This window comes from Eumetopias jubatus, unplaced genomic scaffold (genome assembly GCF_037043125.1).
Source record: "Eumetopias jubatus isolate StellerSeaLion01/CBP00866 unplaced genomic scaffold, mEumJub1_p1.0 scaffold_8, whole genome shotgun sequence".
Classification (NCBI taxonomy): domain Eukaryota; kingdom Metazoa; phylum Chordata; class Mammalia; order Carnivora; family Otariidae; genus Eumetopias; species Eumetopias jubatus.
In genome coordinates, this window is record NW_028274814.1 from 120,668,580 (window position 1) to 120,695,940 (window position 27,361).

The 27,361-nt window shown below is 34.1% G+C and overlaps 2 protein-coding genes across 7 annotated transcripts in view; one reads left to right on the forward strand and one right to left on the reverse strand.

Moving 5' to 3' along the window:
• ANKS1B (ankyrin repeat and sterile alpha motif domain containing 1B) overlaps window positions 1-27,361 on the reverse strand; it is a 1,102,644-nt gene that overhangs the window by 780,326 nt on the left and 294,957 nt on the right. For all 6 annotated transcript variants that reach the window (XM_028121697.2, XM_028121696.1, XM_028121695.2 and 3 more), the window contains exon 9: window positions 26,138-26,281. In XM_028121697.2, the coding sequence (XP_027977498.1) occupies window positions 26,138-26,281 (144 nt within the window). The remainder of the gene's footprint in view (window positions 1-26,137; window positions 26,282-27,361) is intronic.
• Window positions 21,091-22,514, forward strand: GARIN6 (golgi associated RAB2 interactor family member 6). Its single transcript, XM_028121620.2, is given in 2 exon segments — window positions 21,091-21,711; window positions 22,323-22,514. Coding segments are annotated over 2 exon segments (813 nt in total).

Here is a 27,361-nt window from a genome sequence, read left to right on the forward strand (position 1 = left end):
GCTTTAATGAAGGCATTAGAAGCAGAATACTTGATTTGGTAATACACAGAAAAAAATAATTCAGAAGGAAGTTTTCTATGATTGGAGAAGGCATGCATCATACTTAATGTATGCCCCAGGAATTTATTATTTAAAGCAAGATTAGTAAAGTATCAGTCTGTGAAATTCTATAAGAAATTCATTTCATAACTTAACTGATATTCCTATCATCAGTAACTTAATTTTTCACACATGAGAAGTTCTCATTTAAATGTTCTGAATGTCTAAACTAATTGTATTTCAGTAGTGTGAAAAATATTCTATATATTTAGTATTCATGATACTCATTTAAACAAGATGATTAGAACAAATTTTTCAGTTTGAAAAAACTGCCAGTGGTATTTAGCTGGATTTTGGGAACATGATCTGAAATCTAACAGATCCTTTTCTTAAGCCTAAAATAATGTAAATCCATAAAATGTATGCATTCAAAAAAACCCAGAAATTCAAAATTCTTATTAAATAAGAATAACTTTCATTTTATTTATTTATTTATTTATTTATTTATTTATTTATTTATTTAAGCTCTACATCCAATATGGGGCTTGAACTCATGAACCTAAGATGTCGCATGCTCTACCGATTGAGCCAGCCAGGCCCCCCTTGGAATAACATTCATTTTAATGAAGGTAAAAGATTTCTGCTATATTTCTTTTTGACATAGTGTTCATTTTATTTTCTTTTGTGTCACAGAAATGATGCATGACTTCTTCAATAACACCTACCACTACAAAACAGTAGCTAACACATCGAAGACTCATTGTGTGCCAAATATAGCTCTAAATACTTTCCATATAGTCACTCATTTAATTCTCAGAACAGCCCTATGAGATAGTACTATGATTATCTCACTTTACAGATATTAAAACCAAGACATAGAGAGTTTTGGTAACTTGCCCAAAGTCACACAGCCAATAAGAAATAAATATAGATGGGATTTGAATCGTAGAAGACTAGCTCCAGAGTCTGTAATGTTTGAGCACTTAACGATATGCATAGCACTATGCTTCATTCTTTGTTTGTCTTACCCTATTTCAATATGCTGATTTAACTTTTAGGACAAAATCAAGTATAAACTTCTCTTTCGTTTACACATTTGCAAGATATGTGGCTATATTCCTGAATTTACCAATAAATCTCTAATGTATTTAAAACCAACTGTGTTCCATTTGAAAATTTGTTAGGGCATTATTCTCTATATTGCATAGTATTTAAGTGTGAAAAAGCTGCCCACTTCCTACTTCTCTGGCTTGTCATGGTTTAAGCAGCTGTGGGAAGTAAAGCAGATAAAAAGAGTTACCTCAGAAATGCAGTTCACTCAATGAGGGAGGCTGCAAAAAAAGGAAAAGCAGAGGGGCCCTACAAGAGATGGATTAACAAGCTCTGTCCAGTGATAGCCCAGAGCCAAAGTCAGTGTATTAAGTGTGTATATCCTCCGCTTAACTCAAGTGTCTGCAGTAAAGCATGGCATCCTTGAAACTGAAGAAACTTCTCTGTAGCATTACCACCTGCTTTTCCTAAGTAGAATTAGTCGCTTCCTTTTCAGTAAGCTAATCAAATTAATTCTCCATTTCTGAGTAAAGAAGCCATTCTTGGTAGAGGATTTCCACTTTCTTTATATTCACAGGTAACTATTCCTAAACATGGGTTCCTTCAATTTTTTTGAAAGTTGATTTTTTTTATATATGTAGCACATTTGTGGGATCTCTATCAGATCTCTCTACTGTGTTTGTTTACACTGAAACATGTTCTGAAGTGATCATGTTTATGGTTTTCTATAATGTTTCACTCATGTCTCATTATTTATCTCTTCATCTCAAATCAATAGTAATACTCCCAAGCTTTCCATAATTCAAAGAGACTGAAAATATTCCTTTTGGCTCTCTGAATTAATTCTTCCTCAGGAAAAATAAAATGCTGCTATGTTTTAGTCTTCCCCAGTTTACTAGAAAATGAATATCAAAGAATCTAAAGAATCTTCAATGAAAGGGAAGAATTCTTATCTGTCCTTGTACTCCATCTTGAAAATTACTTCTTCAGCAATGTGTCCATCTCTTAGTGACACAACATCTCCTAAAAATAATGCTTATAAAAACAATGAACAGGGGCGCCTGAGTGGCTCAGTCGTTAAGCGTCTGCCTTCGGCTCAGGTCATGGTCCCAGGGTCCTGGGATCGAGCCCCGCATCGGGCTCCCTGCTCCGCGGGAAGCCTGCTTCTCCCTCTCCCACTCCCCCTGCTTGCGTTCCCTCTCTCGCTGTGTCTCTCTCTGTCAAATAAATAAATAAATAAATCTTTTAAAAAAAAAATAAAATAAAAACAATGAACATATGGAAAATGTTTGCCAAGTAAAAAAGGCAGAACTCCAAAGAGTATATACAATTGGATGACAATTATATATGTATGTATATATGCATACACACACTTGCATAGAAAAAAAATCAAGAAATTCATCAAAATTGTTTTGTTTGAACAGTATGATTATCAATTTTTTTAATACTTTTCCTCATTTTCCTGCTTTTCTGAAAAAGCACATAATACTTTTAATAATAAAAAACAGAACATTTACCATGTAGGCTACTAACTTACAAGCCAGGGAACAAAATCTCACTTTCTTTCAAGGTACTAAGATTTCTCTGAATCTAGCCCTATAGCCCACCAAAAATTCCTGATAATTTAGTGTTCTGCTTGGGTATTTTTCTTTACAAATACATATGAACACAGATACATATTTAATATAACCAGGTAGGCATATACTGAGTGATTTTTTTTTAATTTAAAATTAAGTCACATAAACTCTTGCTTAAAACCTTCTAATGACTTCCAATTTGAATAAGAATAAAGCCAAAACTCTTTACCCAGATCTACAAAGCCCAGTAAAATTTGGCCCCAACTTTGACCTCAATCTCTGACACTTCCCCTAAATCACTCTAGGGCAGCCCCTCTGCCCTTTGACTTGTGCTTCACTCTGCCCAACACAGAGTTCTTCATGCGGCTGGTCGCTTCCTGACATTAGGTCTCAACTCAAATGTCACCCTCCCAAGGAGGCCTTCCATGACTACACAATTTAATTTGCCATCTATTTCTTGTCCCTATCACTCATTTCCATCGCCTTTAAATTTTTTTCTACACAGCATTTATCACTATCAAAATTTCTTGTTTATTTCTTTACTTGCTATTATTTGACTCCTTTATTAGAATGCAAAATTTTCACCATCGTATCCTCCTTACTTAAAACAATATCTGATATATAGCAAGAAAACAATAAATAAATGTTGAAGGGATGATTACTAAAGAAAGGGAATGATGAGAATAGTAGCTGTCCATGGCACAAATTTTGGTTTAGGGCCCTTTATATAAACATACACAGTTGGATTCCAGTCTTAACTAATATCATGGTAACAATGCAGCCGATATAAATTAATATATATGCAAATAAATGTAAGTACTAAGTAAAGCCAAGAAATGAAGAAACATTCACAAGGGGAGGATGAGAATATAAGGGTTTTATTTATCACAGACAGTAGAGAGTAAGGGAAGGGATGGGAAATGAGTTCAACGACAGCAATAAAAGGATAAGAGTTTGGGTAAGGATAGATGACCTGAGAGAACTGACTTCTAGTGGTAGCTGAGGCATAATGAGATTAGTTCAGAAAGTCTCCTTGCAGAGGGTGGATACTTGGTTCCATGATCTGGTCTGCCACATGCCAGGCAGCTTCTTACTCAAGCCTCCAGAGGAATGGCTGAAATTAGGGCATTTAATGTCTTCAGTCAAAGGATTCTTTCTTTATGGTCTATCAAACTGTTATATTGGCTATATTATGATCTGTTTTCTTCTATATCAGCATGTTATTAAGCAGAGCAATATGAAAAAGGAAGCATAATGATGTTACTTGTTTCTTATGGTCCACAAAATCAGGTCCTTTGGGATGCTAGACAATGATCAATGTCCCCAGAATTAATCTTATCATGTGCCCCAATATCAAGGTATTATGGAGGTGTTTAAACTTAGTGAAAAAAAAATCATTTTAAAAGTGAAGAAAAACAAAATATATAAGAATATATTTTAAAGTGACCGTAAGTATAAAAAAAGAACCGTGAAAACAAATTAGACTTAGGAAATTATAAAATTCATGTTGAAACATCAATATAAAAATAAAATTCTTAAGCCTGAGCAGTGCTGGATTACAGGGTCTCACAGAAATGTTGTGGTTCATTATTATACCTATACACATAAACATGCCAGAAATAAAGAAAAGAACAAGGTTGGTGATTATCTTTCACCTCTTTAAGGCTGTTTCTCCTTTTCAGTGTAAAATATGTACTAGTCTTTAATAGACTATAAAAAGATAATGGACAGGGGTGCCTGGGTGACTCAGTCATTAAGCATCTGCCTTCGGCTCAGGTCATGATCCCAGGGTCCTGGGATTGAGCCCCACATCAGGCAACCTGCTCTGCGGGAAGCCTGCTTCTCCCTCTCCCACTCCCCCTGCTTGTGTTCCCTCTCTCACTGTGTCTCTCTCTGTCAAATAAATAAAATCTTAAAAAAAAAAAAGATAATTGACACTACTTTTTCTTTTCTACATAATTATATGTATAATTAGGTAGAATTTATAATTGCTGTTAATTTTACCTGTTTTCAGAAGGCAGGAGCCTAATAAGCGGAAAGAAGTCTCAATGTGGCCACAGAATCAAAACAAGAAATAGAATTTCTTCTCAGAGTTCATTCAAATTAAATACAGCTTTATTTTTGCTACTATGGTAACTATAAAAAGAACAATGGATAAAATATTTGTTGACAGCTGCAGAAAACAATGTAACATTTCATTAATTCACCCTCAACAGAGAGGTTTTTTTGCCTTTTTCACATTGTTGACATTTACTTATTAATGTGTTATTAACTAGTCATTTTTAGAACATTTATATAATAGCGTAACAGATAAAACAAAAGGAGCAATTTAGTACATCCTTCAGATATAACAAAGGCTAATGTTTAATGTGCTAGGTTTGCTATTAGGCACTTGACATTTGTCACCTCATTTAATCTTCACAAAATAATGCAGCATTAGAATTATCCTTATTTTGCAGATTAGGAAACAGAGGCTGATTCAGAGAAGTTGGATATATTGTTAGCAAGTGATCAAGTCAGAATTAGAACTCAGATTGTCAGAGAGAATGCTTTTTATACCATTCCAACATATTTCCTTACAAAGGCCCTGAAAGAAAAATTCAGACAACAAGCATAGCTTGAGTGCCTACAGCATGCAAAACATAAAGCAGAGTGTGCTGGAAAACAAACATTTGTCAGACACAGACACTGCCTTCAGGAAGCTCACAACCTAAAAGAATAGATATCAGATAACTATGTAAATAACTATAATGAAAGGGAGAAATCTACAGTTGTCAAAAATAAATTAGTTGAATATTAAGAGAAATGATATTCTTTCTGGCAGGGGAGGATTGATTAAGACTTAAGGAAGTAAGAAAAAAAAGACTTAAGGAAGTAAGTAACATTTAAGTTGGACTTTAAAGCCTATGGAATGAACAGTCTTGTAGCAACTAGTGCTCACTAACATTTGGAAGAAATACCCATTGCACATACCAGAGAGGGCATACATCTCATTTCAAAATTAGTTTCTATAAATCCATAGTGGTTCCATACCAACTCTAATCTAGTTTCAGTTGCTGAGAAATGTGTTTAAGCTGAACATCTAAAATGATCTCTGTGAAATTGTGCTTTAGAGCGTAAAAGTTTAGCTTACTAAACTTTGGGTCTTATTACATATGCATGGAGAGTGCATTCTGGGGGTTCACTGCATTTTTGCTGTGTCTCTAAGCTTCCATTTTTCTGTTTTCTCTCCCAAAAATATTTCCAAACAGATCTATATTGATGTGAATTTCATTATCAGCATTAAGGATCTAATTTCTTTATTCCATAGACCTGAGATCAGTAAACTTCAGCAAAAATCCAGCTTACTACCCCATTTTCTTAAATAAGGTTTAATTAAAACACAGTCATGACCATATGTTTTCATATTGTAAAAACATGCTACAATGGCAGAACTGAGTAAATGTGGCAGATATCATATGGCATCAAAGCCTAAAATATTTACTATCTGACCCTTTTCAGAGAGTTTGCAGACCACTGCCACAGACAATTCATTTAGCAAATATTTATTACGGGACCACAAGAATAGGAAGCTAGTAAGTAGTTAGTATGGGTTGCTCCTTATAAGATTGTACCCTCATTAAACCAAGTTAAAAATTCATATTGCATTATAATTAATCATCACATTTAAGGAAGAACTTGAAAATTTTTTGCTGTGGAAAAAAATACAGCAGGTGACTCAGTATGTAGTATATTAGTAAGTGCTCTATTCTTACTGCTTATACAACTGGCTAACATTTATTGAGCATTTATTGAGTGCTCGACACTATTGTAAACACTTAATAGAAGCAATATATGTCATTTATTCCTCACCACAAGCCTAGGGTGTAGGTACTATTATTTTCATTTTACAAATGATAAAATTAATACTCAAGGTGATTTATTTTCGAAATCCCACAGCTAATATTTGCTAGAGCTGGAACTTTACAAAACATGCTTTCATCCCAGGAGATATTTAAGCAGAGACTGGATGACTTCTTAAAAGGTATAATGGTTTCTATTTTTTAAAGGGAGAAAAAAATTTAATGACCACCATGTATTGGGAGTCTACTATGTGTCTGGCATTGTTCCGTGTGCTTTAAACACATTCTCTAATTTTCATATCACCCCAGAAGGTAGGTATAAGTTCCTCTTTTAAAAATAATGAAAAAGTATTGACAGGTTATCAAAGGCATATACCTAGTAAGTTGTAAAGCTAATATTAAAACATAGAGGTCTACATGACTCCCTTGATTATCTCAAGCTATTTCCATTTTTTAAAAAATTCTAATTGTAAGGAGTGTCTGGGTGGCACAGTTGGTTGAGTGTCCAACTCTTGGTTTCAACTCAGGTCATGATCTCAGAATCATGAGATCAAGCCCCATGTCAGGCTCTATGCTCAGTATGGAGTCTGCTTAAGACTATTCCTTTCCCTCTGCCCCTCCCCACCACATGTTCTCTCTCTCTAAAATAAATAAATAAATCTTAAAAAGGAATCCTAGCTATACTTCCATAGCATATGAAAAGGAACCACCTTTAAAAATGAAAGCAGCAGATATTCAATAGCTGAACAGGTAAAGAAAGAATAACCTACATAATTAAAATAGCAGAGAAAAATAGGGAGATATGAAATATATTTCTAAATGTAAATATAGAATTCATTTCTAATTGCAGCTAAGATCAAACTTAAGCCAAAATAGAATTTGATGGAGACACTAAACCTTCATTAAAGGAAATTTTCTTTAATCCTTATAATAGAAATAATGATCCATTAACATTTAGCTGATATCTCTGACATCATCAGATATCCCTTTTTCCAAGGGAGGAGAGACCCAGTCAAACCATTTCCACACTACTGTTGAAGAAACTTCTGAAGACATAAATGGGAACAATCCTCTTTTCCTAGAAGGCATGATTGAATGATAAAGAGATTTTTAAAAAAGGAGAGGTTCTGAGCATTAGGTTTAAATAGACCTGACTTGGAATATTCACCCCTGCTACTTCCTAACTGCCACCATAAACAAGTTAATTTATTTCTCTGCACCTAAGTTTTCTCATCTATAATGGTGCTTGTGAGAAATGCTGTACAGGATATCCAGGATGTCTCTTTAGAACACATCCAACCCAAGGAATTCTCTCAGTTGTATAATCATTTTTCCTCAGAGAAGGCCTTCAAAAGAAAATATCATTTCTCACTTTTTCCCTTTCCTAATCTACATATAGACTCCATATGTCTCTTCAGTTTGAAAGGCATGAGAAGAATATTTGTTCTATACCTCCTATGTATGGGTGAGTTGATAAATGTTGACAAAAGGTAGAACATTTCAGGTATCTGAAAGGACTTATGGAAATGCTCAGAATCTGGAAAGTTGATGTGTGTCCCAGTTCTTGGCAATCACGCTAGTTTCAGTATGACAGAGGAGAGAGTAACAGGAGGAGTAACTGACAATCAAATATGAAAGAAGAATAAATAAACTTTTCAGCATTCAAAGATTCAAAACACTGCCTTGAGAAGTTATTTAATGATATATTCAAGTGTATTGAAGAAGCAAAGTAAGAAAAAGACATCAAAGCCAGAAACAAGGAATGACATCCATGAGAATAATAATGAAAGGTTTTGCTCCTGTAGAGCAAACCCAGAAAGCAAATGGTAGAGATCAAAGCAGAATGGACAATTTTTGTATTGAGATATCCAAGAAAAAAGAGGGAATCAATAGATAGTAAGATAAAATTTAGAATTTTAATGAGGGAATTATAAAGGAAAGTTGTACAAGGAAAAGAAAGGCAATTAAAAACTCCAGGAAAAAGATCTGACTAGAAAGTTGAAGGTTGAAAATCTTCACTAAACTGTTGAACAAGGAGAAAAGGAGGTTGACTAGAATGAAAGAAACAAAACAATCAAAAGGATATTAATCTACCTATTCACTTTTAAGTTTATATCTCCTTTACTGCTCATATTCTTTAAAGGCAAAACATATACATTAGGAAGAGAGAGATGATAGAATTTATAACCAGAGTTACATTTACATTCTTTCTCATGTTAACACACACTTTCCTCACTATTTACCTAGGTAAACATTATGGTGGTATGTTCCCACATGGTGACCTCTCACTAGCATCATAGAAACATGACCTTTCTTGGTATAAATATGGTATATATCCATATAATGGTATGATAATAAAATTTAATTAATATCTATCCAGAGGAAAAGAGGAGGAGTTGCTTAGGATCTGAGTGTGAATATCAAACAAATCATTCTTCAGGACTTTAACAAATTATATAAAATGATATTAAGACTTGAAATTTGTATACCAAGATTTTCAGGTACCAATTTATGCAACTCCCATTGAAAGCAACCATCAGGTCATCAACCACACTGGTCTCAGCTCACTTTTCTTGTACCAATTTGTAGCGCCAAGTGATGGCATACAGATCTCAGCCTGAAGAGCTGCCGAAATAAGAAACTAGGACCTAAGAAGGTTTTGGACTCTAGAGCCTCTCCAGAACCTCAGCTAAATGACTCAACCTGCATGACATGAAAAATTTAAGCCATGAGGTTTTAGAGGAAAGTGCAGATCAAAAAATGACCAACAGGACAGCTACAGAGTTTATGAGGTGAATCTAACCAATATCATGGTCAAATAGGAAAAAAAAGTACCTGATGGCAAGATATTAAGTTAATCAATTAGAATGCAAAAGAAAGAGAAACCATTCAATTTTAATTCTAGGTACATTCTCCTTCCACTGGACCTAGGGTCTTGATAAAAAATAAATTTAATTTCAGCATGCCATTTGTAAACATAAATATGTAAACGTGATTCACTGGCTAAAATTTTGCATTGTGAGCCTATGAACAAAATATGGGAAACTTGGCCAGTGTCACAGGATAAAGCATAAATGTGTACAAGCATGACAGTATATAAGCAGAAGTATAACTAAAAGATAGCAGGTGAAGAAGGGGAGGAATAATGAAAAAAAGAACACAGGAGTTAATATCTTCACTTTCCAAAATAGAAAGTCAAGAAATACTGCCTAAAATTGATGAAACATAACATGGAAATATAAAAGAATTATTTAAACTTTTTTTTTTTTTTTTTTGGAGAGAAGGAGAGAGCAGTGGAGGTGGAGAGGGACAGAGAAAAAGGGAGAGAGAGCATGGAGCCTGATGCAGGGCTGCATCTCATAACCCTGAGATCATGACCTGAGTCAAAATCAAGAGTTGGACGCTTAACCAAATGAACCACCCAGTAGCCACTATTTAAACTTATTTAAGTATATTATTTGAAGTCATCCAACTAACCCCCCAAAACCTCTAAAATTTTTCATAAAAAATAATAAACATTTGGAGAAGGATTGGACATAGAGATAATATAAGCGAGCTAAAATTTTTACTCTCAGAGAAATAAGATACACCATTTAAAGTTGATAAGTCATTAATAGAGATATATGTATTTAGAAATATGGTAAGCTTGAGATTCACTTTGGTGTGTGACACAGCATATTCAATATTTACTGAATGCTTGCCATGAAGCAGGTATTATGATAGGTATCAAATATTTGTAGGTAACTATGAAACTTTAATATGGAAATAGTTATATAACAGAAAATTAACATAATTTAAGTTGTATTTTAATAATAATGTTAAAGCCCTTTGTTATCACAGAAACTAACATATAGTACACATAAAATAAAATTGAGATTGTAAAACCTATGCCCAAAACCAAAACTCCAGGAGAAAGAATAGAGATGGAAGAGAACTTAAGAGTCATATTAGAGACACTATTTAAACATGTATGGAGGACTTTAGTTTCCAAATTGCTCAGTCCACACTACCATTATCTAATGATGTATGGTGAGTCCAATCAATTCAATAAGAGAAAAAAAATCAAATGATTATAAAGATTGAAGATTCAGAGACATGGTTACTCTCATTTGCAGATTATATAATTTCTTAACTAGAAAATCAATTTAAACATTTATACAAACCACAGTGTGATTCCTAAGATGACAAGGTACAGAATAAAGATAGAAAAGTTAACAGCTCTCCTTTCTACCAGCAGCAACCACTTAGAAAAATATTTACTCACACTAGAAACAAATATGAGATAACATAAAAAATCCAATAAATGTAGAAAACCACATGTAAAAAAACTATACAGCTACTTAACAACATAAAAAGGAACTTGAAAACATAGAAATTAATATCATTCTCCTGAGTGGGAAGATTCAGTATTATAAAAAGTCTAATTCTAATTAATCTCTAAATTTGACATTGTCCCTATCAAAGATCTGTACATAAGATCTAAAATTATAAAACTCTGAGAAAAAATGGGGTAAATCTTCATGACATTTGATTTGACAATAATTTCTTGGATATGAAACCAAATGTATAAGCAACAAAAGCAAAAGTAGATAAACTGTACTAAGTCAAAATTTAAAATTTACATGCATCAAAGGATATAATGAACAGAGTGAAAAAGGCAACCTACGAACTGGGACAAAATATTCACAAATCACATACCTGACAAGGCATTAATATCCAGACTATATAAAGAACTCCTACAACTTAGCAACAAAGAAACAAATAATCCAATTTTTAAAATACATAATTTAAATAAACATTTCTCTGAAGAAGATACACAACAGCTAACAAGCACATAAAAACATGCTCAACATCACTTATTCATTAGAGAAATGCAAATCAAAACCACAGTGAAATGTCACCTGGCAAATATTAGGATGGGTACTATAAAAAAAAAAACAACAAGTGTTGATATGGAGGTGGAAAAATTGGAACCTTTGTGTACTGTTGGTAGAAATGTAAAATGCTACAGCCATTATGGGAAATAGCATGTCAGTTCATAAAAAATTTTTTAAATAAAATTACCATATGATCCAGGAATTTCACTTCAGAGTATATATCCAAAATAATTGAAAGCAAAGAGGTATTTGCACATCCATATTCACGGCAGCATTATTTGCAAGAGCCAAAAGGTAGAAGCAATCCAAGTATCCATTGATGAATGAATAGATAAACAAAATATGATATACAAAGGCAAAGGAATATTATGCAGTTTTTAAAAAGAAGGAAATTTTGACACATGCTAAAATATGGATAAATCCATTTATACAGATAAATTTGTTTACTATACAATTAGTTATATATTTATATTATATATTATTTATACACTATATTTATTTATACACATATATGTATTTTAATTCTGTAATTTACTTTGGGTTCCTCCTCACCTGCTAATTAATTATACATATATACAAACAATAGTCCCCTTTTATCCATGGGGGATATGTTCCAAAACCCCCAGGGGATGCCTGAAACTGTGACTAGTACCAAACCCTATATATACTATGTTTTTTCCTACACACACACATACCTATGATAAAGTTTAATTTATAAATTAGGCACAATGAAAGATTAACAACAGTAATAAAATAGAACAATTATAACAACATACCATAATAAAAGTTACATGAATGTGGGTCTTTCTCTCAAAATACCTTATTGTACTGTACTCATCCTTCTTCTTGTGATGATGTGAAAAGATAAAATGCCTACATGATGAAATAAAATGAGGTGAATGATACAGGCATTGTGATATAGTGTTAGGCTCCTATTGACCTTGTGACAAATACATCAGAAGGAGGTTCATCTGCTTTTGGACTGTGATTGATGGTGGGTAACTGAAACCACAGAAAGCAAAACCACAGGAAAAGAGAGACTACTGTATGTATGTATATATACACACACACACATATATATATACATATATAAAATACATAAATATGAAGAAGATATGGTAAGCTATTTTTATAATTATGGATTTGGTCAAGGTCAGCCTAAGCAAAACACAAAATCCAGAAGTATTAAATAAATGTATTTTAAAATTTTGGCTTCATAAAGATTAAAACTTCTGCCCCACAAAAAAAGAAATATAAACAAAGTTAAAGGGCAAGCAATGAAGTGGAGAAACATTTTTTTGAAATATTTTTCACAAAGTTTGATACCTAGAATATACAGTGAATTCTTACTTTTGTGGTAGTTTCATTTTATAAAGTCACCATGACCACTGAATTAAATACTGAATCATTGCTCTTAGGGAAAATACAGGGTTAGGTTCCTGCAAGTCCCTGGTCACAGCATTTTCATCAACTGATCAATATATAATTTGTTTTATATGTATTTTATTTAAAGATAACTTTTTCTATATATATATATAGAGAGAGAGAGAGAGATTCATTAAGATGGAACTCACAGCCAACAGCACCATAACTCATGCCCGAATGAAGCTTATCCGACACATATTTTCTTAGAAGGCACATCACAGCCTTCTTGAGCTCCTAGAAACACTAGACAGAACTTCAGCACTCTACTGAGTCTTTTCAAACAGTGAAATCCCCAACAAAAGCACAAAACTTTTTATCTAAGTAGCACTAAATAGACCGTGAAAAGGACAACTGTTTATACAGGATAAGAGCTGAAGCAAGAAGGCAGAGCTTCACCTATTCAACTTCAACTGGAAACATGTGCATCAAGTGACTCAAATTTTTTACTCCTCTCAGCATGTCCATGAATGATCACCATGAATACTGTTTTGGGGGTTACAAATAAAATTCAGCAAGTGGGCAAATTCACAGGTAAAGAATCCACAAATAACAAGGATTAACTGTATTAAAATACACTTATAAATCAATTCTTTTTAAAAACTGTTGAACATAATAAGTATGTAATTCACACAAGAAGAATATAAATGCCCATTAAACATTTCGGAAAAAGATTCCTTCTCACTAATAATCAGGGAAATGTGACTTAAAACAATAATGACAAATAATAACTGATGTCCTTAATAAAAATAAGTTATACAATGACAATCACACAAACGATTCATCCCACAGTGTCTCCCAGCTGTCCCTACCTAATCCTCTTAAATAGCAATTTAAATTATTAAAGACAACTGAATCAAAAATGCCTAGAAAGGTATAGACTAATATGAAAAATGAATGAATGATTGAGTGAATGGATGGCATCAGTGAAGGAATGGATGAAGGACAGATGCAAGCAGTTATTTTCAAACTATTCTATGGAAACTCATGGTGACATAATGAATTGTCATGACTTTTTACAATGCACGGCATTGATTTTTTTTCACAAAATATAAAATATTTATTAGAAAATTAGATTGCTTAATATAAATGATCCAAACAACATATAAGTATATAATGTGGGAAGTTAAAGTCCCCCTGAAATAGTACGCCTTAGATAGAACTACTAGATATAACTATTATTAACTAGTATTTGCATAGCATATGTACCGCCAGACTTTCTTTTTTTATTATTATGTTATGTTAGTCACCATACATTACATCATTAGTTTTTGAGGTAGTGTTCCATGATTCATTGTTTGCATATAACATCCAGTGCTCCCATGCAGAACGTGCCCTCTTTAATACCCATCACCAGGCTAACCCATCTTCCCAACCCCTCCCCTCTAGAACCCTCAGTTTGTTTTTCAAAGTCCATAGTCTCGTACTGCCAGACTTTCTAAGCACAAATAAATATTACACTTATCTTAATGCACTTATTATGAAGTTAGTTTGCATTATACATACTGTTCTTTAACCTGCAAATCCTACCAAAATTGCCAGTGTTATTTTCAGAGGCCCAGAACTGAATAGAAAAAGATCAATTTGCATTTGTATAGGAAGGAATTTATACAGAAACTTGCGTTTGTATTTTAAGATCTTTATAATAATCCTATAAACAGGAAAATAGTCTCCTCATTTTAAAGAACAGGAAGCAAAGGGTAAGTTACTTGTCCATGATTATACCAATAAATAGCAGTCAGGATAATTACTTGAACTAAACTTTAAGGTTCATGAGGGCAGACACCATATGTAATCTTTATGTTATATCCCCATTCACAGTACCTGGCTCAAAATTTAAAACAACATGAGGCATGATGCATGTTTATTTTGTTTAGTGTTCTATACCCTGCATGTAACAAGTGGTCAATACACATTTGTAAAACAAATAGGTGGATGAATGCATAAAAGAATAGAGAAATGTGGAGGGATTCTAAATGAACTGAGATTCCTATCAAGCCATTAATTTTTTTAATCTGTAGAATAAATAATAAATATATTTAGCAGCTCAACCACCCTGGAAACATAATGTAAAATGACATATCAATTGAATATACACTAAAAAAGAATGACATCAGTAATTACTGATATCCTCTTTAACAGAGAAATGCTACAGTGAAAAATACTGAACAATAAACAATATACAGATTTACTTACTGTGAGAAACTGGGCCCTTTAGAAATTTTTTTAAAAATTTCATAAAGAAGTATTCACATGGGTTATAGATCAAACATTATAGATAAGCAACCTGGGGCAAGTTACTTAATCTCTTGAAACTTAATTTTCTCAAGGTCAAGTGAAAATATTTCATAGAATTGTGGTGAAATTTAAGTGATATAAGGAATGTAAAGTGTCTATCACCATACCCGGCATGGGGTAGGCACTCACTAAATGCTAAATATTATTTTTAACATCACTATTATCATCATCATTATAATAGTTTCCTAAAAATATACAAAATGGAGACTTTCCAATGGTCAAGTTTTAGTGCAATTATTTTGAAAGTTATTAAAATGACTACATAAAATCATAAAAACCTAGATCAAATGAATGCTGATAGTAAAGCTAAAATACATTTCTCTGGAAATGCCTGCAACTCCTACCTTCTGCCTAGACATAGACAGCAAGCTTCTGTTCCTTGAATGAGTATATAAGAGATGAAATGTCTACTGACCAAATTTTCACAGTCATCATATTAGTTTCCTTTAGTCACTGTAACAACTAACCACAAACTTAGTAGCTTAAAACAATATTAATTTATTCTCAGACAGTTATTGAGATCCGAAGTCTGAAAGGAGTTTTACAGGGGTAAAATCAAGGTGTCAGCAGGTCTTGTTACTTCTGGAGTCTCTAGGAGAGAATTTGTTCTCCGCTTTTTTCATTTTCAAGAGGTCACCTACATTCCTTGGCTCATAGCTTCTTCCTCCATCTTTGAAGCTAGCAACATAACATTTAATTTTTTTTTCTCTTTCTTCATCATATCATCTTCCCTATTATAAGGACCCTTATGATTACAATGGGTCCACATAGGCAATCCAGGATAACCTCCCCATTTTCAGATCTTTAACTTAATCACATCTGCAAAGTCCCTTTTGACATATAAATCAACATATTCACAGTTTAGAACCTGGACATTTATAAAGGGAGGAAGACAATATTGTTTATTATATTCCATCCTCTGGGACCCAAAGAATCACATCTATCCACCTATAAAATCCATTCACCCCAACCTCAACAATCTCCCAAGGCGCAACCCATTACAACATCAATTTAAATTCAGAATCTCATCTAAATCTTATCAGCTCAAAAGTCCCAAATCTCATCATCTAAATCAGGTATGGGAGAAATTCTGAATATAATCCATCTTGAAGCAAAATTCCTCTTCCTCTGTGAATCTTTGAAACTAGAAAACAAGTTATTTGCTCCCAAAGCACAATGGTAGGATGGGCATAGAATAACAATTATAGATATACCCATTCAAAGAGGGAGAAATGAAAGGGGAAAAGGGGGGGAGTAAACAGTTATAAGCAAGTTAGAAAACCAACTAGGCCAAGTCCACTAGGTTTCAAGGACTAGGAATAATCCTTTCTAGTTCTCAGCTCCATCCTCAGCCCTGTCCTATGAGTCTTACTTCCGATTTAATAAAAGTTAACATATATTTGCAACTGCATAGTTTTATAAGCCTGTTTCTTGTCTGTAAGAATACATTCCTTTACAAATCCGACAACCTTCTTTTATTTTGTTTTCTCCTTGTCCCCTTTCAGTCCTAACTGACAGTATCTCTGCTGATATACCATTCTCACAGACCCTGTGGGTATCTTATGTATGTCACAGAGATTCATTCCATTAAACAAAAGCCTCCTCCACAGATCTTTCCTCGATAATCCCATCTCTAGATTGTGCTGAGTAGGCTGAGGAGATCTATGAGATACATACCTAATCTCTTCAAAGAGCCCTGTGTGTGATGAAATACTTTGATTTTTTGATCCCGTGGGCACTAAAAAAACTTATCTAGTCACACTTTTAGATTTCTCCCCGGGACACACTTTCTTGAGAGTGAATCTACAAATTTTAGCCTCTTTTTCAATCTGGACAGGCTGAAAATATCTCCAATCATCACATCTTGGTTTCTTTTTGCTTAAAAGTTAGATTTTCTAGCTTTGTTTTATTATTGACCTTTAGTTTTGTACGATTGTGGCTAGAAAATATGCTTGGTATGATTTCAGTCCTCTTAAATTTATAATATTTGTTATATCTTTTTAAATGTGATTTAACCAGGGGATTCTTCTGTGTATACTTGAAGAAAATGTGTATTCTATTTTTCTTGGATGGAATGTTTCATATGTATCTTTTAAAACCATGTATTCTGAAGTATGTCTCAAGTAAAGAATGCTCTTGTTGAAAAAGAAATTGTTATTCACTCAATTTATCTTTTTTGCTATAGGTAGCAAGGAGAAACCAGGCTGTATGTTCAGCACTGTGCTTGGAAGCCTCCTCAGTTCAATATCCAAATTTATCACTTACTACTTTGCTTTCTATATAACACAATTCTGCTAGGCTTCCTGCTACTGTATAACACCTCCTTTCTTCCAGTTTTCAATAACCTTTTCCTCATTTACTTCTCAGTCTTTATCAGAAGCACCTTCAACAATATTCGCATGTCTACCAACATTCTATCTATGATGATTTGAGTATTCTCTAAGATGGTATAGGTTTTCTCTACCATTCTCCTCATTTTTTTTCAGAACCCTCACCAGTAGTGCCTTTAACATCCATCTTTCTACAAACACTGTGACAATGTAGGTATTTTTCAAGACATTAGTTTCCCGGGGCTGCCATAACAAATTACCACACACTCAGTAGCTTAAAGCAACACAAACTTATTCTTTTACAGTTCTGGATGTCAAAAGTCCAAAATGATTCTCACTGGGCTAAAATCAAGATGTTGGCAGAGCTGGTTCTTTCTGGAGGCTCCAGGGGAGGTCCTGCTTTTTGACCACCTGCATTCATTGGTTCATGGTCATCATCACTTCAACCTCTGCTTCCATCATCATTTATCCCTCTGACTCTGAACCTTTTGCCTTTATTTTATAAAGACCATTGTGATTACACTGGACCCACCTGGGTAATCCAGGATATCTCCCCATCTCAAGATCTTTAACTTAACCACATCTGCAAAGAATCTTTATCATGTAATGTCATGGAGTCAACTTGTAAAGATCAAGATGTGGACATCTTTTGGGGGAACTAATCTTCCTACCACAGCCATGTTCATTATTAATTAAATTGTCTAAAATGTTTAACCCATATTTTCAGTTACATTGTTTTAAGCACTCCCCTCATTCACTGCCCAAATTACTAAGCTAACATTTTGAATGTTGGTTCTTCTAAAAGTTTCAGCAAGAAGTTCAGCAACAGAATAAGACTATATATTGAATCACACAATTCCCAAGGGCTGTTGAGATCTGAATAATTCCTTGACTCATTATTATTGTTTGGAGTATTTTCAAAGTACATAGTAGTTTCATTATGGGGAGAAAAAGTTAAATCTCTATCATAAAAATCATAACTATTCTGAAGCTGAAAGATACCTAATGAGTCATCTCAATTTCAAGGATGAGAAAAATAAGACCCAGGGAAGTTAAATGATTTACTCGATGACACAACTCTAATATAGAGGACAGGGAGCATAAATTTATTTTAATAATATCTAATGCCTAACTATGGAAATCTGTTCTAAGAGCAAGCATACAGAAAGCTTCTGCATTCTCATAAAAAGAATTCCTTAATCTCAGGTTCAGGTAGATTTTTATTTAGCCATTTGAACTTAAGTTTTGAGGCAAATATTAATAAGGTAGTTTTCTAAATGGCTAGGGGAGTTCAAAACAAACTATACCAGATTAATGAAAATAGAGATATATTTTCCAGAATGCTACACATGATGATTATCAGGGCAATAATAGGAGTTCTACTGTTGTTGGTCTAATGAATGGTCTGGAAAAATTTCTGAAAATCCATAGGACCTACAAGTATTGCAGTGTCTGATTTCCCTGGAGACAACGCAATTATCTCATGCTCTAATGGAACCCTAAGATAAATAGTTTGTAATATATGTGCATGGCATAAAAGTACTTTTAAGAAAACAGGTGTATTTTCACTTTATTTTTTTAAAGCACCTAAATTAAATTATTGTGTCCAATGCTAGTTATTCTTTTCAAAAAACACCAAAACCACTGAGATACTTTTAAAATGTTAGTTTGATTACTAACTGTATATTAGGCTTATTGTTTTTTCTAATTATAAGATAAGTAATAGAGACATAAAGTAGAAATTAAGATACAAGGACTTTAAACAGGCCAGTAAAAATTGCTATTGGTATGTTAAGAGGCTTCTTAATAAAAAAGGGAAAATACTCATATTAACAGAAATAACCAGATATTTCAATATGAAGGGAAGAAAAATGTTTGTTTTGACCTATAGAACAAACTAAAGACTCAAAAACTATGGCTTTACATATGTGTATGTGTGTGTTATGTATACCATTATGCCAATAAAGATATCTTAATCTTATTGCATTGATAACATTTACAATAGTTGGCAAAACTTCTCAGACCTTTTTTATACATATACAATATGATAGCGGTAAGAATAGAATGTTTAAGAATGTTTAAGGCTCTTTTCACTGTATAATCAGCATAGAGATGTCTAGGAAAAAGCTTAAAATCTCATCAGCAATGTGAGGGTGTATCAAAACATAAAATGTATCATGGCTGTAAAAAAAATTGCTAATAAAAACAGTTTTATTTTTCCCATTAATAGAAATTATCCTAATAAAAATAGAAAGTATAAGGAAAATAAAAGTTACACCATCTGGAGATAAGCCCTTTAAACATTTCACTGAACATACATTCATATACAAACATATACACAGATGATCTTATATAAATTGGACCACACATATAACACTTGTTTGAAATCTTTTTGCTTTGCTCTTTATCTATAAGAAAAAAAAATCAGAAATATCTTTTCATGTCAAATAGGGAACTACATAATGATTTTTATGACTGCAGAGTATTGCATCATAGAATGTTCCATAATTTATTTAACCAAACCCTGATTGTAAGATATTAATCTTATTTATTATCTTTTTTTGCTACAATAAACCTTAATAAACACCCTGTACTAACCTATTTACCAACTTGTCCAATTCTCTCTTCAAGATAAATTGTCTACAATTACTTCTAATTGGCTACAACTAAAAGTACTGGATAAGAGAGTGTGTATATTTTAAACTCATACCTAACAGAAATTCTGCCTAAACCTTTTTGAAAGCAATTTGTCAATATGTATTAAGATCCTTCAGTGGGTCTCTGGGGCAGGGGGTTGTGCTGAGCTATGGCAGTCAGGGCAGTGTAGTAAGGACGGGTGGGGTGAGGTGGAGAGGACAGTGTCCCTGCTCTGAGGGAGGGGCTGTTGGGCAACAGAGACAAAGTGTGTGGTGGGCACAGGTCACAATGGGCAGGAGAAGATAAAAGGGGTCCTCTGAGGTGGTTTAAGCCTCGGGGGAGGCTTCGGTTTGGGAGGAGAGGAGCAGTACGTATACAATTGGCAGTGAGGTTGTGTAATCCAAAAGAACAGAGGCTATTGTAAACCAGTGTGTCAGGCTCAAGAGGAGGCCCCTCCCCACTCCAAGTGAACACCGACATCTACACGCCTCAACATCTGCACACTCTGACATCTATTGGGACCCCAACATCTGAGCACTTCAACATCTGCGCACCCTGACATCTACTGAGGCCGGGATCTCTTGCTCCTCCACATCTGTATACCATAACATCCACTGGGGCCCGACCTCTGTGGGCCTCCACATCTGTGCACCCTGACATCTACTGGGGCCCTGACCTCTGCTCCTCAACATCTGCACATGGTAACATCTACTGGGGCCCCAATTTCTGCACTCAACATCTGAGCACCCTGTCATCTACTGGGTCCCTAACATTGTGCACCCCGATATCTCCATGCTCTAGGCAGAGCACAGTCTGGTGCAGGTGCAACTGTCTCTAGCACTGAGCAATTGGTAATCAGTACCCCCACCCTGGTCTCAGTTGCTCAGAGATTAAAAAAAAAAAAAAAAAAAAGCCTGCAAAAGACCACTGCTAACCCACTTGCTAGAGAAACCAGGGAAATAGGACACCTTGTAAAGGGTGGTAAAGTGTGGAGGACCCCTAGGAGTCCTGATAAAAGATGGCCATGAACAACCAATCTAAGTTACCACTTTACACAGCCCAAAGCAGCCCTGCAATGGGTATGTTTAATACCTCCATGGGGAAACTGCAGCAACAACTGTATAAGGGGGAGTATACTATATTCAAGCATGCCCCAGTGTTTGAGAGTGACTTTATACAGGTCAGTAAAAAAGGAGAAGTGATTGACGTGCACAACCGTGCCCGAATGGTGACTGTGGGCATCGTTCACACTAGCCCCCACCTCACACTACCTGACGTCATGCTGCTGGCCTGACGAGCTGCTATCTGTGATGACTATGACAGATATGGCCCTGCTACCCAGGAAAAAGATCACAAGTCTACACAGATCTTAGAGCTAACCAGACTGTTTCCCTTGAAGTTTGTAACAATATCCATCCATAATGGTAAAAAACAGCAGCTCCGCCTGAAGCTTGCCACTGGCCGCTCTTTTTACCTTCAGCTGTGTCACCCTTCTAATACAAAAGATCTTTTTGTTTATTGGGAAAACCTTGTTTACATTTTGAGACCACCAGTAGAGGCTTACAGTGGTTCCCAGGCCATCCCAGTTGGAGACACACTGGACATAAGTGGGTTTGAAGAGGAGGACAAGAGCCCAGCGGTAAGTCTTCACAGAGACTCTAAAGGATGGGGGGGCCAGGGTGCTGTGGGAGAACAGCTAAAAGTCCTGCAGAGCCTTTGGTAGTGAGGCTCACCTAGAAAATTCATTACATTTGAATGGGTTCAGGGCCAAAAGAGCCTCCATTTGGAGATCATGTCACATTGGGGAGGTTCTAGGTGTTCCAAAGTATTCCCCAATGCTGTATTTCAGAGCTTCCTCAGCTGTCAGCAACTCTTATTTTCATGTCCACTATTGTATTGCCATCTGTGGCATCCTGACCATACCCTCCCCCCATGTCTCCCCATGATCACCATGTACTGATTTTTATACATCGTTGGCAGAGGGATGTGCTTGTGAGCACTGTTAGTAGCTATCAGAATATTAAAGTGCATGCCACTTAGCCAGCAGAAATACTAACACAAGTGTATACAAAAAAGCATATGAGGATATTCGCTGGTGAATTACAATAATGTTCTTGCAGATACTGAAGAGGAGAATTCCTGCAAAAATGGGAGATTGGACTTGAGAACTCAAGATTATTATAGGCTCTTACTGTTTAGCAATAGGAATAAAAAGTCTCACTTTATTTCACTTGCTTGTCTCTCCCATAGGCAAGTGTCATTCATTTCTTTGGAAGGGATCAAGATCAAGTTGACATCAGGAGTCTTCACATGAACCCTGAATTGTTTGGGGCCACCTCTTATGGTTATGCTAGGGAGGAATGAATTCATCATGCCCCCCACACATACTGCTTTCAAGAGTTCACACACTTCTGCAGTCACAAAGCCTGCAGTATCAGATAAAATGGCAGGGATGGCGACAGGAGCAGCCTTCACAGATCCAGAAGCACAGCTAGAATGGCCATAGTGGGAGCATTCGACATGAATATTGTTGTTAGCAAGGGCTGCATGCCCTTCTTCTACTCAGAGGTTATTTCCAGCACATCAGTAGGAGTTACTGGCCTCTTCCCAGAGGGCAGCATAAATATGGTGATTCCAAGAGCAGAAACTATTGGCAAATCCATCTGCTAACAGCTCAGTATTGGGACCCCCTCATTACAACCTTGCAGAGTGAAGCCTACATGAGTGACCAGGACGGAAGCCAGAGGTCTCCACCCAGCAGGACTGACTCTTTAGGAAAGAGTTTCAGAGCCCTGTACTGCACATGGTGCAGAGGTGGGTATCTCATATAAGACTGTGGAGGAAAGCAATATCATCCACCCTAATACAATTCAACTCAAATTCTCTGCTCTAATAACATATGCTCTATTAACAGGGAAGGGTAGCAATAAAAACAAATGGCAATTTCTGATCAGGCTCTGACCTATCTTTAACTTTCCCTTAACTTGATATTTGTGATTCAATGCACAGATGACAGAATAAAATGCTAAAGATTACTCTCGAAGACCCTCATCCATTTTTCATCTACATATATTAACCAAAAAAAATTCTAAAATCCCCAAAATATATAACCAGGGACAGAAGCAAATGGTAAAGATTATTTATTATAAAAATATTATTGTCAGGAATGTTGAAAAACTAATTATACTTTCTAGAAAGGGCTTTATTTCCCCAGTCTCTTTGTTCATGTTTTTTACCCAACTTAAATATTATTTAACTGCTTTGGAATTATACTAAAGTACCCAACATATTCTATAAATCTTAATTTTAATTATCTGATGTTATTTAGAATTCTAAATTTCTTTGTGAAAATTTAGAATTCTAAATAACATCTCATCACAATGGAAGAATAAAATGCCATATTAAAACTAGAAAAACAAAACAATTAGCTAAAACTTGAATATAGGATCAATTCAAAATCTAGACAAAAACTAGAGATTAGATAATTTTAGAAGTGTAAGATCTATAGGATCAACCAGTGTTCTAATTTTGCAAGTAAAAAATCTATTTAAGATTCTAAAAGTAACACATCACATAGTTTTAATTAAGTCTGCATTTCCATAATCCTGTTTCTGAAGCTTAGCACTATGCTTTGAATATAGAAGATATTTGATACATGTGTGCTGGATCCAATTAAATTAAGGGTTATAAATGTGAAATAAATGTATTTTATTTGAATCCAACAAATCTGAGTATACAGAAATTTGCATAGCACTATTCTAATTCCACTGATCCCAAAGGCTCCTATACCAAACTGTAAGGTAGTGGTTGTTCATGAGACCTTATATGCACAGTGGTTGGCTTAATGATTTTTATTTCAGGTCTAAAAAAACAACTTCAAAATAAAATCCTGTTATTCATGAAATTTTAAGAAAACTTTTATTTTGAAGCTGGCCCAGAAAGTCCTGAGTTCAAAGCTATTGCAAGTTGTAGGACAAATTTACATTTGATATCATGTCTCCAATGTCACAACAAATGTATTAAAATTTATTCTAGATACACAAACATATGTTAAAGGAGAGTCCATCAGCAAATTGAAAATATTAGTAGAAGTCCAGATAAGAATATTAATAAAAGAATTCTACTCTTCATTCATTACATTAAATAGAGTAAAAAAGAAGGATACTACATCTCAAGTAAATTCATAGATGTAATGCAGTAACAATTAAAATCCCAATAAGGGTGCTTTTATAAAATACAAATTTTTAACAGCAGGCAATCATGTCAGCTAATTAATGCAATCATGATTTCTCCTGCATTATATGTAAAAATATCAAAACTGAGTCATGTAGTTTTAAAAATAGGACAACAGAAATAAGAGATTTCAGAAGAAAATCCAAGCCAAACAGGATGCAATATAATGAGAGAAATGGGAATTATCTCTAGATGAGGTGAATTAAACAAACAAAAAAGAGCTGAAGAATTTTAAAGAATTTGATAGTTTAAAAAACTACAGAAAATACACTCACATACACAAATTAAGGGGGAAAGCTGCAGACTGGGAAACATTTTGTGGTAAATGTAACTACTAAAATATTATTATTTGCTAATTTCACAGGAAAATGGCCAAAGAAAAATATCTAGTATTAAAAAATTGTAAACCAAAATCAAGTTACTACCAAGCCTAATAAAATGAAAAAAATAAATGTTTAGGAAGGTGGCAGAGAATCAAATTGTAGTCATATATTATTGATAGCTCAGAGCCCTAAGACTTTATCTTATGAAACAAGTAAAATAGATAAAAGCAAAATAGATAAAAGCATTCAATTACTAGTAAATTGTTAAGCAGATGAGGTTATAGTAATAAAATCTGTTTCTTTCATTCCTTTCTATTTCCTTACAGATATGAGGTAAAACTCTTTAAGTGAGGAAACGAAAACAGCCATATATACACATTTGTTCATTGTTCCACTCAACTGCTACTTACTACTGACAATATACTAGGAACTATGTTGGTCTTAGAAATAGATGTAATACAATATATAGTCTCTACCTTTCTGGAACTCACGGTCCAGTATATATTGATAACAATTCTGTAATGATTAGGATAGTGTCTTAAAGTCCTAAAAATAGTTCATGTTAAGGTGAAGAGATTTTTTTAAGTACTATATGCTGGTTTGATTTTCTCTACAATAAATTAATATTGGAATTTGAATGGCTATGATCAGTTTGTGACATAAGACATGAAAAATGTGATTTTTTTCTTAGACATAATTGCTTCATACTTAAGGCAAAACAAAATAATATTTTTGAGATGTAACACTATTCTAGACAATTACTGCAAATTATTTTCTGTCCAAGACTATTTTTCCACTTAGTAGTTACACATACATATCTTTGCCATTACATTGTTTTTTGTACTAAGTTTTTTTACATAATTTCATTTTGGCTTCAAATTTCCTAGCTCTGGATAATTTTACTTATTTCTGAAACTCCTCCATAAGCTTGTCGTCCAAAATACACAACAGCAATTTGAAGGTAATGCAATAGAATAAAATTGACTTAACAAATAATGAGATGGTTTCAAAATTATAGTCAATATTTTAGAGTTTTGGTCTCATTTTTGGATTGTCCTACATAATTTTCAATGGTGAACGTTATTCTACAATGTTCCATTGTGCTAAAAAATTAAAAAAAAATCAGTGACAATGCTTTTAAGGAGCCCTTGTGTGTTTCCTTGTAAATCATTTTCTATTATTTTAATAAAAATTGTAATTTAATTTGAAAGAGCATTCTTTAAATGAACTATTTCTAGATCATAAATATTAAAAATCTCAAAACCAACTCAATTTTTCAGGAACTAGCATTATGATCAAAATAACACAACTACATAAAATGATGTAAAGTATATGTTTGCATATACACACATGTACAGCAAGTTAAATAAATATTTTACTGACTGAAGAAATATTACAAAATGAGTAAGATATTAATTGGATCTTCAGGAAGAGAGAAAAAATATTTCCTTAAAAACGTAGGCAAGTATTTTTATGTTTTATTATATTTTAAGAAAAGCAAACTGTTACCTGTGCAAGAATGGGGAAGCCAAGGTTCCTACATCCATTACAAGGAGTTAATGCTTCCCAGAGTCCTGAGGGCCCACAAGTGTTTTCATCATCATCTTCTTCTTCCACTTCTCCTGGTGACAAATTTATTGTAGATGAAGTTCTCTGAAATTAAATTTATATTATACCAATATATTATATCAATGTTATTCAGATATCTTAACATCAATTAAATCACATTATTTTCTTATAGTGTATGTTAGCAAGCAAAATCAGCTTAATATTCACCATAGTTATGTGGCTGTGCCGTGGGACTAAGACAAAAAAACTTGTATAATTCAATTTAAGTTGAATGTTTAAAAAAATTGAAAGTGAAAAAACTGGGTAAGAAAGACTTAGGATACAAAGTTCATAATGAAAAATAGACATGAAAACGACCTAAAAAAAATCTCAGTAGCAACAAATTAGAGAAATCTTATCATTTCTAAATGCAGTCAGAGGAATAGCAAGAAAATACTTTATTGAAATAGGAACTGCTAAAAAGCACATTTTTTCACAATGTCTCCTTTTCAAAAAAATGAACTTCATAAAATTTTATATTATACTTATACGTATAACAGGGGTAATACTTTTAAGATTAACAATGGGACTTCCATGTTGAACCTGCATATTTACTTTTGCTACTTGAAATCCCATTAAAATGAAAACGGATTTGTAAAAATGGTCTAACATGCATAAGGACAAGGACAACAGAAGAGAGATTAGCAGAGGAGCAACAACAAGAAAATTTTAAGATAATGGCAAACAAATGGATAAAGAGATTAGCATATGAAAGAAAATTTTAGGATAATGATAAACAAATGGGTAGGTATTGCCTGATCTAGCAAACTTGAGAAAACTGATAACAAAATGTCTGTAAGGGGGAAGAATAAGCAGCATGTCTATTTATGACTCAGCACCATCAAAAGGCCTTAAGAATCATAGAGACTGACTACCCATGAAGATATACATGCAGGTGGAGCTGCAACAGGATAGAAACTATATTTGGAAGAGTTAGACCCTTAGGCCCATGTTCTCAACTGGCCAAAAAACTAAACCTTCACCTCTGACAAAAAATTGGAGGTTTATTTTCTGGTGGGATTGAAACAAAGGGATTATAGAAATTAACTGACTATCTGGTAGTTGTAGATTCCCAACCCGCCCCAGTGCCTGCCCACATTTGCCCTAGAGAACATGGCAGCTAGG